The sequence below is a fragment of the Somniosus microcephalus genome, chromosome 8, assembly GCF_052327205.1.
Source record: "Somniosus microcephalus isolate GS21.2 chromosome 8, FLI_Smic_1.0, whole genome shotgun sequence".
NCBI classification, from domain to species: domain Eukaryota; kingdom Metazoa; phylum Chordata; class Chondrichthyes; order Squaliformes; family Somniosidae; genus Somniosus; species Somniosus microcephalus.
This window is the reverse complement of record NC_140994.1, coordinates 36,177,610-36,194,349: the sequence shown is the minus strand read 5'-3', so window position 1 is coordinate 36,194,349 and position 16,740 is coordinate 36,177,610. Positions and strand designations below refer to the sequence as shown.

General features: G+C 44.7%; 1 protein-coding gene across 1 annotated transcript in view; it reads left to right on the top strand.

Annotated features, from left to right (window-relative positions):
* The window catches only part of plpp4 (phospholipid phosphatase 4), a 325,621-nt gene that overhangs the window by 153,424 nt on the left and 155,457 nt on the right, over positions 1–16,740 (top strand). Inside the window, exons 3-4 of the mRNA XM_085994550.1 lie at positions 6,021–6,111; positions 6,235–6,298. Of these exons, the coding sequence (XP_085850676.1) occupies positions 6,021–6,111; positions 6,235–6,298 (155 nt within the window). The remainder of the gene's footprint in view (positions 1–6,020; positions 6,112–6,234; positions 6,299–16,740) is intronic.

The following is a 16,740-nucleotide window of genomic DNA, read 5'->3' as shown; positions in this document are numbered from 1 at the left end:
TAGTGCCCCGGCGAAGTTAGCGCCCCAACTCAATTTTTAGCCCTTAGTGTCTTTATGGAATCCACCTTTTTAGCAACAGGGAAAAATAAATGTTCGGAAAAAGCCTGAACTTTAACAATCCCACATGCAGTTTTATTTTCTGGTCCTAGCCTATTCCGCAGGTTGTGATATTCATTATGGAATTTGAATTATTTTTGCCAAGCATTGCACCACCTAATACACTTAGCACCATCACAGAGTTTACAGAATCTTGTCCACAATGTAGAATTACACTTTATATACACTTAATGGCACAGTTTTAAAGAGTGTGCAGGGACAGAGGGACCTGGGAGTTACTGTGCATAGGTCCCTGAAGGTGGCAGGACATATTGAGAGAGTGGTTAGCAAAGCATGTGAGATCTTGGGCTTCATAGAGGTATTGAGTACAAAAGTAGAGAAGTTATGCTAAACCTTTATAAAGCGCTAGTTAGGCCACAACTGGAGTATTGCGTCCAGTTCTGGTCACCACACTTTAGGAAGGATGTGAAGGCACTTGAGAGGGTGCAGAGGAGATTTACCTGAATGGTTCTGGGGATGGGGGATCTTAGCTACAGGGACAGTTTGGAGAAGCTGGATTTGTTTTCATTAGAGCAAAGGAGGTTGCGGGGTTGATTTGATGGAGGTTTATAAGATTATGATGGGTTTGGATAGGTTAGACGGGGAAAGGCTGTTCCCACTAGTTGATGGTGCAAGGACTAAGGGACACAGATTTAAGGTTTTGGGCAAGAGATACAGGGGGGAACGTGAGGAAAAACTTTTGTATGCAGCGAGTGGTGAGGACCTGGAACTCGCTGCCAATGGAAGTGGTGGAAGCGGAGACACTCAATGTTTTCAAGGGGAGACTGGATAGGCACTTGATGGAAATAAACTTGCAGGGCTACGGGGATAGAGCGGGGGAATGGGACTGACTGGATTGCTCTACAGCGAGCTGGCATGGACTCAATGGGCCGAATGGCCTCCTTCTATGCCGTTATGACTCTATGACGCTATGCATAGGGCTCAAACTTGCACTTGTTAATCGACTAAAGACTAACTAGTAAGAAGACCATCCTCCTGGGTGTGGGGAAGGTTGGTCAGTAGGGTTTCTTTGGAGTTGAGTTGCTTCTGAAATGACATGCCTGGTAATTTAAACTGAGTCCTTGTTACCTGAATCAGACAGGTCCTCAGCTCCCTTGATAATTGACCAACCAGCCTGGCTCTTTGGTGTGTAGAACTGTCATGGAGAGCTGGGACTCATTCCATGCTGCTTCATTTCCCATGCAAACCAATGATCTAATGGATAGGGTTGTCCTAGCTGGACATGCAGAAATGCTGTTAAGCTGTGTGGTTTTAGCTGTTTAAGTTCCAGCAGTGTCCCTACACATACTCCGACTCCTTAAGCTTTGCCTCTCATCAACCAGTGCCTAGGTGCTGTGGACTTAGATGAGTTAAGTACATCTGTAGGGAAAGAGAAAGGCTACTTATGTGGATTTATCAGTAGTTTTCTTTGGAGTCTTTTAAGCATGGTGATGTGTTTCCATGCACGTGTACCATCTACAAGATGCACTGCAGCAACCCACCAAGGCTTCTTCGGCAGCACCTCCCAAATCCGCGAGCTAAGAAGGACAAAGGCAGCAGGCGCATGGGAACACCACCACCTCCAAGTTCCCCTCCAAGTCACACACCATCCTGACTTGGAAATATATTGCCATTCCTTCATCTTTGCTGGGTCAAAATCCTGGAACTCCCTCCCTAACAGCACTGTGGGAGTACCTTCACCACATGGGACTGCAGCGGTTCAAGAAGGTGGCTCACCACCACCATCTCAAGGGCAATTAGGGATGGGCAATAAATGCTGGCCTTGCTAGCGACGCCCACATCCTGTGATTGAATAAAAAAATTCAGACACCTGGCTGACCAAACAAAGTTTGAACATTTTGAGCATTTGGTCATTGAATATTCCAGAATCATACCTCACTATTCATGACACCCCATTTGGATAATACACCCTCCTCAAATAGAGTGTTGCATTTGAGAGGTGAAACATAGAAACATAGAAGATAGGAGCAGGAGTAGGCCATTCGGCCCCTCGAGTCTGCTCTGCCATTCAATGAGATCATGAAATTGAGCCTAAGTTATTTTAAAGTTGAGCCTTTAACCTTTGCCATTCATTAATGGTACCAAGATTTCAGCTAGATACACTTTTTTGTCTTTCATACAATAGAGTTCATGGTGTGCAGATGTTATTGCAGACAGTACAAATAGTGGCTGCAGATACAGTGGTAATGGGAGTGAAAATGTGGAGAATAAGACCACAGCAATTAAAAATCTGGCCAAGCAAGATCTTGAGTAATGGATTTTACAAATGTTATAGCCATTACATTCACAGCCTGAGGAAAGCTTGTCATGTAAAAAAGATTACCCCGACATATCGCATGTGTAGCATTTGAGGAACTAATTTTATTTGCTGCAATCCATGTCTGATATATGGTAATAAACTCTGAGTGGCAGAGACTGAACCGTGAACAGTTTTTTCCCCTAGCTGCAGTATTGCTACTGAGATTGAATTATTCCTTGTCTCAGCTTTTCATTTCTGCTCATCGTATGATGTTCTGACTCCAGTTGTGATTAGATGGTAGCCAAAACTGGGAAAAAAAGACAGTTGCTCTTGTAACTGCTCTGGTTTTGGAATACTTATATGAATGATTCACGACAATACTCCAAGCTTTGATGTGTAAAATATTCATTTTTTTATAGACTAAAAACATCTGACAGAATTTTTAGTTTTAAAGTGTCATCACCCAAATAATTCCCACATTTTAATTTACAGACTCAATCATTATTTTCACCTACATAGATAGACATTAAACTCAATCATGTAGCAATCAATACCTTTAACACAGGCTGACCCTAAATAGTACAATGCAGTATTTAGAAATGTGGAAAATATTGCTTTACAGCTACATTAACCTAATTGGTATTAATAAAATAGAGAGGTTTTGATGGAGAGGGAAAGGTTCTGCTTTTTCTTGTATCCTATTATCAAGTGTGAGAGTTACTGGAAGAACATCCTTAAACACCAGAGCAAGTGTTGTTGAAATAAATACTCATGCTCAATCTCCTACTCTACCTCCTTAGGGCCTCAAAAATGTGGAATTCCTTACCTCATTTTTTCTTTCACTTATAATCTTAAAGATTTATGATTAGTTGCAAGGTATTCAGTAAGAGGTACACATAACCCAGTGACATGGGTAGGCTGATTGAAAAACATGCTCGAAATTATTCAGGATACCAAAGCATCAGTGCCCCCCGATCCATCGGAGAGGGTGCACCTCACTGGTATGCCTCCTACATAAAAGAGATGGAACTTTCAACACTATGGAGCTATTTGGCACACTGAATCGTCCTGACAGTTCCACTGAGGATCGTGAGGAAGAGATGAAATTGGCAAATTAAAATATAATTTTTAGAGAGGATAATAAAACTTGGAGATTTAGCCGGCTAGATTTTTCATTGTAACTAGAGATCGGAGCAGAAATGGGACGGGGACCCCTCCCGCCATGCCTCCACTGATTTCTGGCCCCCTAGTGATCTACCGCTATCATTTTTGCTCGACGCCTGAAGTGCCTGCCCATAACCAAGTGAGATAGTGATGATGGACTGACGTCTCATACATTACGTTTTCCCTCATTACTGGCATAGCAGCACTGGATGTAAGGAAAGCCTGCGTGCAAGAGGCACTGACGTCGCTAGGGCCAGCGGAAGCAGTTGAACAATTAAAAAGCCCACCCTGGGGAGTGTAATCCAATTGTGGGACAGTCGATTCACACTCCCCTGCCGGCACTTCACGCCAGCTCTTTCAGAGGCCAGATGCTTTTCCCGAGCAGGAGGGTGGCCACTTTAATCTACTGCAGCAGCAGTGGTTTTCCACAAAACCTCCTACTTCCCCGATGGTCTGCCCGGCACAGGCAGAAACCCAATAAATATATTTAAATTAGGTTGCCCCTTGGTCAATAATCTGGGTCAGCGGTGAAACTGCTGGGGCGTGAAGAGAAAATCTCAGCTGGCATATATTCTTAAGCATCAATGGGTCAGATTATCCCACCCCCGCGGGTGCGTACGAAATGCGTACGCGCCCCGCAAGTGCCGGTTTCAGGCATGCAAAGCGCAAGCGCTGAAAACCAGCACTTGCGATCTGTCAAGAATCCTCTTAACAGATCGTCCGCCTGCCCGGGAGAAGGGCCTCTGCACAACCTCCGCCCGCTGGAAGGCCGTGGAAATCTTACGCCTGCTTTTACCAGTTTAAGAGTGTTGAAAAATAGAAAAAATTAAATTTGATAACTCATTTACAAATTAAAAATACTCTTCAAAAAAGGTAAGTTTATTTTTAGCCCTGTAAAAACATTGATTTTTTTCTCACCAAATTTTTTTTTTTTAATGTAAAATGTTTAATTAAATGGAATTTTAATTAATGTTAGTTATGCAATTAAAAAATATATATTTAATGTTTTAGTGTGGGTTTTTAAAATTCATACTTTTGACAGTTCTGTGCGTAGAGAACTGTCAAAAGCGTGAAGGGGGATACCCTTTTTTGATTGGTTCGCCTGGCCCGCGTGATCCCAGGGGAGCTTGTGAACCGCACGCGCCCCTGGGATACCTGGGCCTCTGCGCATTTCCAACAGGAGAGGCCCAGGATCGGAAGCCTCGGGATCTACGGCACCAGCAGGTAGATTCGTAGATTTTTTTTTCCAGTCGGAGGCATCCGCCCGCAGGAAGCCTCCGATTGGAAATTCAGGGCCAAATATGTGCAACTTGCAGCTTCCCTGTAATCAACTTCACCCCGACTGTAAACCTGCAGTAATATTATCACATCAAACTTTCATACCATTCTGTGCTCATACTGCCGTGCTCTTGGCTGCCAGGTTGCTTCAGAAATTCAAGCGCAGCACCTCAGAAAGTAGCGCAACAAATTGTGGCATAGCACAACTGCAAGCACTTGCCTCACATCACAAGATTCTCGTTACAGGACCGCGGACAAAGAATTGTCAAATATAATGACTTTAATTAAAGTCTCCAATGTAATATAGGAAGGAATTAATTTAAGGCTGTAACTTAATCTTGGTGTTAGACAAATGCGCACTTAACTTTTTGGTGCCATTTATAAAACCGTCTGCACATGGTAATTGGATTACAGCTTAATTATTACTCTCTGCTTTTCCTATTTTTATGTGCATTTGCTTCTGCATTTATCTTTCATAAAAAGAAATAAAGATGTGCATTTATATAGCGCCTTTCCAGACATCCCAAAGCGTTTTACAGCTTTAGAGGCGGCACCTCCGACAGTGCAGCACTCCCTCAGCACAGCACTGGAGTGTCAGCCTAGATTTTTGTGCTCAAGTCTCTGGAGTGGGACTATGAACCACAACCTTCAGATTCAGAGGCGAGGGTGCTACTAACTGAGCCACAGCTGACACTATTGAATATTGCTAACTCATGAAGTAGTCATCAGTGGCAGTTAACAAATGAAGAATGTCCAGTATGCCAGACACTGTTGACCTCAATACAGTAAGACGCCGGTGTTTCCTGGTGAATTATGTGTAATTAACACTGAGTAAAGAGAAGCCATTGTTGGATCTTAATGTACTGGTAAATGTACTGACATCAGCAACCTACATTTATCTTGAGGTAGAACAACCTTTGAACACTATAAAATCAGCATACATTAGCAGCAGAGTGACGGTCACAGAACAGATTTTGTATCTGTCGTGTAGGATATAAAAGAATGACAAATGAATACATTTATCTAGTTTACTGTTTAATTAACTGTTGCCATCATGCCATTAATTACAGATTTAAATTATTTTAGCAACAGCACTTGAAGCACATAAAATGACACCAGTTGACACCAATAACAGAAACCAGATATTTTATGTGGTTTGCAGTATTCAGTATTAATCCTGGAGGTGGAATTCTAAATGTGCTTCTTCCTATTGTCTCCACAGGCCATTTCATTCCTCACACCTCTGGCTGTGATCTTTGTGGTCAAAATAATTCGAAGGACAGATAAAACGGAGATTAAAGAGGCCTGTTTAGGTAAAGTATTTACTCAGTGTATGTTGCCATGTTATTTTTTAAATTCTCTTTATTTTCATATTGTTCTATCTGCTTCCAGTTTGAATGCATCCTATAATGCCTGTGTTTCTTTTTTATATTTAGCTGTTTCTCTGGCCCTTGCTCTGAATGGAATCTTTACCAATACGATTAAATTAATAGTGGGAAGGTAAGTTGTCATAGTAAGTACAACATATTAAAACTGGCAGTATTGTGAATTCTATAGCATTAGGTCTGGGAAAATCAATGATCCAGGTTGGCCAAACAAAGAAAGAGCCAGATTGTATTTGGGAGTCAGGAAGACATTTTACAACACTTTCCTGCAGTAGATTTTAAAAAATTCATTCATGGGATGTGGGCATTGCTGGCAAGGCCAGCATTTATTGCCCATCCCTAATTGCCCTCGAGAAGGTGGTGGTGAGCCACCTTCCTGAATACAACTGAGTGGCTTGCTAGGCCATTTCAGAGGATGGTTAACCACATTGTGAGTCACATATAGGCCAGACTGGGTAATGATGGTAGATTTCCTTCTCTAAAGGACATTAGTGAACTGGGTTTTTACATCAATCCAGTAGCTTCATGGTCACTAGCTTTTTATTCCAGATTTTATTTAATTAATTGAATTTTAATTCCCCAGCTGTCATGATGGGATTTGAACTCATTTGGCCAGGCCTCTGGATTACTAGTCCAGTAACATAACCACTATGCTACTGTACCTCCTATGATAGGTAGAGTCCATGATACGATAGATTGTACTGTGGGTGGCAGACAAAGGAAACAAAATGATGGACGTCTGTTTTTATAGAACTATTAAGAGCCTGACATCATACAAGAGAAATTCTTGCTCAGACGGTGTGTAAAAGATCAGGGATAATGGAAAATAAGCACATTTGAGGTAACCGACTTCAAATAAATCATAATATGTAGTTGAACTGATTGTGTTTTTTACATGTGCTGTTAATGGATATGAACATGCCCAAGAAATTCACAGAGTACAGAATGTAACTGTGTTAATAAGTGAAGGCTGAGGAGGGAGTGATTATGACCACTGTTCATATAGTCCACTACTGTTGAGAAAAATGCCACTATACAGGACCACACAGGAATTCAAAACATTGATTATTTCCGTGCTCTGTAGTTTTCAGCATAGAGACTGCAAAACCTCTTTTAGACAGTAAATGACGAGCTATTTCAGACTTAATTCAGATATAACAATGCGAGTTTTTTTATCATTCAGGTTCGTTCTTACAGGCTGATACGCTCCTACCTAAAAACAAAATCGGGTTTGTGTTGTCAGACATGTTTGTGTTGAATTTCTGTGTAAAATAGAAACTGGAAAAATGTTCCTGGTTTCTAGTTAACCACTTTCTCTTTATTTATTCCTGAATAGAGGTGTTGTGGTGTTACGGATAGCCTAGAAATTGACATTGGCATTTTGCTTTGTGGGAAATTGGCTGATCAGGAGCAGCAATGTTACAAGTTCCTGAACTTGTAGCGTCTCACCTGCTGGGCGCGGCGCGGCGCTCAGAATTACTGCCGGGTTTGTCACTGGCCGGCGTGTTTTCATGCACAGTTTGCATCCATTGCAAATCTGAATACTGCTTAAGAGGAGAGCCTCCAACGTTGCTGTCTTCATGCATCACATTTCAAATGGATGTTAAAAGCCAGTCAGGTTCCCACACGTCCGGAAGTGAAACCTTATGGTAACACTGTCGGTTTGTTTTTTCTGGAAGACGCTGCTAAGCCAGGGGAACTGCTTTCAGTGCCCATGCCCCACAACCCCCTTTTATTTGATTTAATGGAGGAACACAAGAAGGAAGAAAGAAGAGCTGCCAGATGGCACCAGAGATAAACCGACCGCAGCTGCTCATATGCAGCCCATTGTATCTACAGGCCCAGGAACAACTACCTGGCAAACCCTAGGCACTGCAGCTGAAGGCAGACTGAGCTCCTTCTCCAGCCAGGCATTTCCTGCATTTCCTTTGCCACCATCACTTGCTCCTCTTCACTCACCTGTTGCTAGCTCAAGCTCACTATCTATATTGTCCGGGGGCATGTCTCACTGTGCTGCTGCAAATGTGAGGTGCTGGCGTGCTCTAGGTCACAGACATTTACTGGTCAGCTGTTCTACTAGGTCTACAGAAACAGAAAACAAATACAATAATGCTGCCTCCAAGAGACACCTCAAAGAAGCACTGCAAAATATGGTGTGTGATTTTTTTTTTTTAGGTTCAGCATATACCTTTGTTCCAGTGAATGTTTTGGGTGTAAAGACATAGAAACATAGAAGATAGGAACAGGAGTAGGCCATTCAGCCCCTCGAGCCTGCTCCGCCATTCAATGAGATCATGGCTGATCATCCAAACTCAGTACCCGGTCCCTGCCTTCTCCCCATATCCCTTGATCCCTTTAGCCTTAAGAAATATATCTAACTCCTTCTTGAATATATTAATGAATTGGCCTCCACTGCCTTCTATGGTAGAGAATTCCACAGGTTCACCACTCTCTGGGTGAAGAAATTCCTCCTCATCATTGTCCTAAATGGCTTACCCCTTATCCTTAGACTGTGACCCCTGGTTCTGGACTCCCCTGACATCGGGAACATCCTTCCTGCATCTAGTCTGTCTAGTCCTGTTAGAATTTTATAAGTTTCAATGAGATCCCCTCTCATTCTTCTAAGCTCCAGTGAGTATAAGCCCAATCGACCCAATCTCTCCTCATACGTCATTCCTGCCATCCCAGGTATCAGTCTGGTGAATCTTCGCTGCACTCTCTCCATGGCAAGAACATCCTTCCTCAGATAAGGCGACCAAAACTGCACACAATGCTCAAGGTGTGGTCTCACCAAGGCCCTGCACAACTGCAGCAAGACATCCTTGACATGACATGTAAAGATGGTACTAGCCCTGAGCTTCGTGTGGGCCTCTTGAGTTCACCCTCCAGGAACGTGTCAGCAGTGACTCTGTGGTTGCACCCAAAAGATTGTGGGTTCAAGCCGCACTGCAGAGATTTGAGCACATAATCTAGGTTGACACTTCAGTGCAGTACTGAGGGAGTGCTGCACCGTCTTTCGGATGAGATGTTAAACCTGCTTGTACTGGCCACGCTAGATGTGCTCCTATCTAGTTATCCAGCAAGTTAAACACTTATTCAAAAATAATTCTTCGTGAAGCCGTTTGCTGTTTTGAAGCTTTACTTGAACAAATTTGTGAAACTGTAAACAAAGATAAAGTATGTTTTGTACATAAACTGAGTACTATACATTCGATATTACATAAGATATAAACATTATTTACAACAGTAGAATAGACTAATTGTATAACTAACTAACATTTGGACTAACTTCTATAACTATCAAATATTAACCTTTTATAAACATAGTGTTATCAAAATACTACTCTGACAACGTTGCTATTATGCTAACAAACAAAGATACTCACAGATATTGCGCTTGGCCTAACATATGAAATCAGATTACATTGGATTGTGAATCCCTTATGGAATCCTCCATTACTGCCAGGTTCTTCCTGGAATTCTACTTCCTGGAATTCTACTTCCTGGGTTACACAGGAAGAAAGGTACGAAGGTCAAATGACCTCTCGCAGGAAGAAAGAAACAAAGGTCAAATGACCTCACACAGGAGGAAAGGAACAAAGGTCAAATGACCTCTCGCAGGAAGAAAGAAACAAAGGTCAAATGACCTCACACAGGAGGAAAGGAACAAGGGTCAAATGACCTCTGCTTCATACAAACACACTGCTAACACAATAACCACCACCAGAGGGTGCTACTGCATGTAAAAATGTCCAGAATGTCACATAATGTCCAGAACACTGCTGTCTCAGATGGATGTAAAAAATCACATGGCACTATTTTGAAGAAGGAGCAGAGGAGTTATCCCATTGTCCTGGCAAATATTTATCCTACAACCGGCATCACTAAAAAAAACCATCAGATTATCTGGACATCATCGCATTGCTGTTTGTGGGAACTTGCTGTGTGCAAATTGGCTGCTGCATTTCCTACATTACAACAGTGACTACACTTCAAAAACTATTTCATTGGCTGTGAAGCACTTTGGGAGGTCGTGAAAGGCACTATATAAATGCAAGTCTTTTTTCTTTGTCTGCATTCCCCCTCCCTTTACACTGAGTCTTCAAGTAATGAGGGGCTTAATTTAGAGGCCTGACTAAGAACTGACAAGACTTGTTGTCAACACTGCCAGGCAGACATCGAAAAGGCAGATAACCCTACAACTTGAAGCTGTATTGATCTGGTTGGGAGATAGATGCTTTGCTGCTACCGGGCTTTGTTTTATAGTGGCATTTTATAAAACCACTGTGTGCTGAGAATCTAATAATGGCTGCACATAAAGAGACACACTTTTTATTGCCTGGAGAGACAGAAGAGCCAAGAGAGTAATGTGTAATTTTCATCTCAATAGCATTACATGCAAGTCACACAGTAATCCATTTCAGTGTGGGTTTCATCACTGTGTTGTACGTGTGTACTAAATGGAAGTTTTACCAAATACTTTTTCAAGCCTTTAAGCCTTCAATAACTTTACTCACCAAAATATTAGTAAAACAATATTGTTTCACTACTGTAAAGTATGGGGAAATGTCAACTGGCCTGTAGCCATCGATATCTTCATTCACCTAATAACCAGACCAGAACAAATTAAAAAATAAGTGATAGAGGGAGGAAGGTCGTTTATGTGAACTTAATTGGTCCTAGACTGCAACTATGTCTTAAATAGATTTATCTCTAATAAGACATGACCTTTGCAGTCAAAGAAAATTAATTTGTATATTCAGAAATAATGACCCTGATATTTACTCGGGGCCGTGGAGCGAGCGAGGGGAGGACTTCTGGACAGGAAACACGGAAGTATGAGTTTCTCGGACGTCCTTTCGAAATTAACAGCAGGACCTCAGGTTTCCCGCCCGCAGCCCCCCTGATTGACAGGCTGGCTGACTGTCAGGCGGGAAAGCAGCCAAGGAGCAGATGGCAGATCAATAAGATATTGCGGGGGGCTGGAGGGGAGTCGGAGGTCGCGGGGGGAGTCGGAGGTCGCGGGGGGCTGTCGGAGGTCGCGGGGGGAGCCAGAGATCCGGAGATCGCAGGGTCTGTAAAGAGGTAAGCTTGTTGGGCCTGGGAGAAATACTCCTGCTCATCCTGATCCACAAGCAGTGTTGTATGTAAATGCACTTACTCATAGATCCGACCCTTCTCGCCTCCTTTTACCTGCGGGATTCCTGAGCCCCGGGAAACACGGCCGCCATAGGGTAAAAATAAAAATCAGGTTAAAATGGAGGCATGCAACCTTTTACCGTCCGACCCGCCTCCGTTAAAACCAGAAGTGGATGGGTTGGAGGCGGGCTGGGGTTGGGTGTGAGACTTAAAAATGTATTACTTCCCACCCACCCCAAACCCACCCGTCCTTGGGGGTTAGAATTCCCTCCAATATTCAGCGGGGTTATATGTAAAATTGAGCTTCGAAGAATTGAACTGCTGTTTGCAATCTCTTATATAGAATGTAACAGCTGGAAGTAATGCAAAGAAGCCTCTTAGCAGCTGGTGTATTATATTAAGATATGTTCTGGTTGAATGTGTAGTTAATAAGGTATGCCCACATTACACTGAATGTGCAAATCTCCTCTGCTTCCCTTTATTAGTCTTGTCAGCCAGAATATAGAATGATTTATACAAATTAGTATTATGGCACATGATTGTGTTCATTGTGTGACTTGTTAAGATGGGAATTATGATAAAATCTAGCAACAAAACTTTTACTGTATTTTAATCATAAGTAAAGGCCTTTAGGGAGTTAATAACATTCCTATCGTATATTATTTGTGGAGAAATATCCTAATCCTTAAACCATTTATACTTGACTAGAATTCTGGCTGCCACTAACAAAGATCATGAAAAAAGTGTTTTTTTCTATAGAGAATCCGATAGAGAATCATGTAATTTATGGATAACTAGCTGGAGTGCCCGGCGGTGCCGAGGGTTTTTTGAGGGCATGTTGTTGTTGGAAGAGAGAGAGAGAGGCTGGGGGGGAGAGAGCGACTGGGGGGAAGGGGGGGGAGAGCGACTGGGGGGAAGAGAGAGAGCGAGAGAGAGACTGGGGGGGGAGAGAGAGACTGGGGGGGGAGAGAGAGACTGGGGGGGAGAGAGAGACTGGGGGGGGAGAGAGCGACGGGGGGAAGAGAGAGAGAGAGAGACTGGGGGGGGAGAGAGAGAGAGGGAAAGAGAGGGGGGAGAGAGAGAGAGAGAGAGAGACTGGGGGGAGAAGAGAGAGATGGGGGAAGAGAGAGAGAGAGACTGCTGGATTAGCCTGGAGAGAGAAGGGGGAAGGAGCACCTCAGGCCTGGCCCGATGGACCCCTGCGAAGGAAGGAAGGAAGAAGGTGAGCTCTCCCTCCCTCTCCCACCCCCTCACTCTTTCCCTCCCTCACCCCCTCACTCTTTCCCTCCCTCACCCTCTCTCTCCCTCCCCCTGTCTCTCCCTCCCTCCCCTCTCCTCTCCCTCCCTGCCCCTCTCGTCACCCTCCCTCCCCTTCTCCTCTCCTCCCCCTTCCCCTCCCCCTGCCCCTCCTCCATCTCCCCCCTCCCCTTCCTCCCTCTTCCCCTCCCCCTCCCCCCTCCTCCCTCCCCCCTCCTCCCTCCCCCTCCCCCCTCCTCCCTCCTCCCTCCCCCTCCCCCCTCCCCCCTCCTCCCTCCCCCTCCTCCCTCCCCCTCCTCCCTCTTCCCCCCCTCCCTCTTCCTCCCCTCCCTCTTCCCCCCTCCCTCTTCCCCCCCTCCCCCTCCTCCCTCTTCCCCCTCCCCCTCCTCCCTCTTCCCCCCTCCCCCTCCTCCCTCTTTCCCCCCTCCCCTCCTCCCTCTTCCCCCTCCCCTCCTCCCTCTTCCCCCCGTCCCCCTCCTCCCTCTTCCCTCCTCCCTCTTCCCCCCTCCCCCCTCCCTCTTTCCTCCCTCTTCCCCCCTCCCTCTTTCCTCCCTCTTCCCCCTCCCCCTCCTCCCTCTTTCCTCCCTCTTCCCCCCCTCCCCCTTCCCCCCCTCCCCCTCCTCCCTCTTCCCCCCTCCCCCTCCTCCCTCTTCCCCCCTCCCCCCTCTTCCTTCCCTCTTCCCCCTCCCCCTCCTCCCTCTTCCCCCCCTCCCCCTCCTCCCTCTTCCCCCTCCCCCTCCTCCCCTCCCCGAGCCCTCATCCCCCGCTCCAATCCCTCTTTCCGCCCTGGGGCCCGGGCCTCGGCACCTGGATGAACGCGTTCCCCTGGATGATTTTGGCGGCCTCGGCCGTCACCCTGATGCAGTTAGCCGAGGCGAAGACGGTGACCTGGTCGGCTTTCTGCCCCGGGGCCCGGGCCTCGGCACCTGGATGAATGCGTTCCCCTGGACGCTTTTGGCAGCCTCGGCCGTCACCCCCGATGCCGTTGGCCGAGGTGAAGACGGTGACGTGGTCGCGGAAATGAACGGCCTTCAGCAGGTTCGACAGGTTCCGGGCGCGCCGGGAATCCGCTGAACTCGAGGCCCAGGCTTCCCGCGCTGCTAGGCCGCGGCTCCGCGCATCCACTACAATAAAGAGAGATTCCTAAATATTAAAGTTCAGGTTTTTAAGCACCCCATAGCTAAGAAGAGAACTGCACAAAAGAACCTAACGGGGTACACACAGAAAGTGGGAAAAATAAACACACAGAAAGTGGGAAAAATAAATCAATAGTTAGGAATCAAGATGGCGGCCACTCACCTCAGCTCAGAAGGATTAGGCCCGCCCACACATGCAATGAAATGCCCCCCGTAACGCACCGATTGGTCAACCATCAGGTTAATCCCCTGTACGATTGGTGAACCATCACGTCACTCAACGCTAATGAGCGGAATGTTGCCGTTTTTTGAACCTTTTTTGTATACTGTCCGAACAAGCTTTATCTGACCAAAAAGTAAATATGCCTATTAGACTCCCCTAATGATAAGCTTTCTTTTGATATAACATATGTGTAGGTACGCTCTATAACTTTTGATTGTATAGCCGGGCAGACAGACAGACAAATAGCCGGACAGACAGACAGAGAGACAGACAGACAAACAGACAGAGAGACAAACTCTTTTTTTATATATATATATATATATGGCATTAGGAATGTGCTGAAATTATTGCATCCTGTCTACTTATCAAATTGGTAGTGCACAAACTTCATTTAATTACATAAGCAGATAGAATAGGATTAGAACAGTTGTAGAGTGCAGAAAATGATGAGTTCAAGAACCAACCTCCACAGCTTACAGTGCCTGTATAGTTTACCGATCTGTCTTAAAGGGCAGACAGACATTGTCGTTTACGATAGAGGTATTATTCCAATTTGTAAGATGAATTGTAATGCCTATGAATTTCCATGATAAGGTAAACTCCCTGATCATGCCTTATTTGAAGGGAGCGTGGGTCGGAGAATTGGCACCGCTGTGTTGGCAGCCCTCCCATTGATCTCCGCTCCCATGATCTCCGCTCCCTATGAGCGAGGCCCACAGCTGGCAGCAGTGGATTGTCAAACCTGCCTTGATGGTGTTACTGCTTATTTTTTCCTTCCCTTCCCATCCCCATTTATAGCCTGGTGCTGTCTCGCGCCATCCGATCAAGCATCAGACGCGGAAAAGAGGCTTGGGGACGAGAAAACTAAGCAACGTGGGGGAGGGAGAAGTTTATAGGTTCCAAAATGTTTGATGTCCTTTCCACTGTGTACATCAGCCCTTCTTCATTTTGGCCTGAAGCATCTTTTTATTCTCAAATGTGACTGGAAAGGCTTTGATAAATTAATGATTAAAAATAAAACTGTAAATTTGGGAAATCTGGAAAGATAACAGAAAGCTATGGAATTGCACAACAGGCTGGCCAGCATCAGAAAAAGAATTTTAAGTTAATGCTTTGAATGGGACTCCTCAACTGGTGCAGGGTACCTCTCCAAATGTTAACCTATCTTTCCTACTCTTTCAGATAGTAACTGGAGAGCTATGCATTTCCACCACTTTTTATGTTTTTATTTTTAATAAGTTAAAGGTTAAATAATAATTAACAAGTTTTGTAACATGTAATGGAGTATTGTGAATGGACAGTGGTTATAATCAAGATTCATAATACTTCATATACAATCTAATAAAGCCCTATAATACAGTTTCAGAATTCTGTTAAATATTCGGTAAGGATGTTTTGGCTCGATGCCTAGTTAATAACACAATGCCTGTATTACATTCAATTTTCCACTCTGCTTAAATTTATCAGCGCTGTCATTTAGACTGTGTAAAGATTTGTTCAGACTGCTTTCCTACACAAGCATTCATTTTTCCTTTTTGTTTAAATTGACCATTATGCCTGTATGCAAAACCAACAAAAAACTAGAATTAATATTTAAAACCTGAGCAAAGATGAATGAGGTACGTGCCACTATTATTCAAAACTAGGCAAAACATTAGTGATGCACCTCAAATAAAAAGAACAAACTTGCATTTATATAGTCCCTTTCACAACCTCTGGATTCCCCAAAGCGCTTTACAGCCAATGAAGTACTTTTGAAGTGTAATCACTGTTGGAACGTAGGAACTTGCCAATTTTTACTCTGCGAGATCATGAGCAGATAATCTGTTTTTAGTGATGTCGGTTAAGGGATAAATATTCGCCAGACCACAGGGGTGAACTCCCCTGCAATTCTTTGAAATAGTGCCATGGGATCTTTTACATCCATCTGGGAGGGCAGACAGGGCCTCAGTTTATTGTCTCATCTGAAAGACGGCACCTCAGACAGTGCAGCACTCCCTAGTGCTGCACTCAAGTGTCAGCCTGTATTATGTGCTCAAGTCCCGAGAGTGGGTTTATGAACTCTCAACCTTCTGACTCAGAGGCGGGAGTGCTACCAATGAAGCAAGGCTAACACAGAGTCATTAAAAGAGAAGTATATTCATTTGAATTTCTTCATCGTCTTTAAGGGACATATCTTCCTCAAAGTGTTAATGTTGATGGACTTTCACTGACTGACTACACAGATTCTTCAAAACTTTTTGGAAAGATGACACCTTTTCACACAACCTAAAGAATCGGACAATGTTTACCATCTACAAGCAGAACACAGAGAAAATTGATGAAAACACTTCAGGTTCCACATGTATGCCGACGACACCCAGTTCTACCTCGACTACACCTCTCTCAACCCCTCCACTGCCTCTGATTTGTCACGCTGCTTGTCTGACATACGGTATTGGATGAGCAGAAATTTCTTCCAATGAAATATTGGGAAGCCATTGTCTTCGGTCCCCGCCACAAACTCCGTTCCCTAGCCACCGACTCCATCCCTATCCCTGGCCACCGACTCTATCCCTATCCCTGGCCACTGACTCCATCCCTATCTCTGGCCACCGACTCTATCCCTATCCCTGGCCACCGACTCCATCCCTATCCCTGGCCACCGACTCTATCCCTATCCCTGGCCACTGACTCCATCCCTATCTCTGGCCACCGACTCTATCCCTATCCCTGGCCACTGACTCCATCCCTATCCCTGGCCACCGACTCTATCCCTATCCCTGGCCACTGACTCTATCCCTATCCCTGGCCACCGACTCC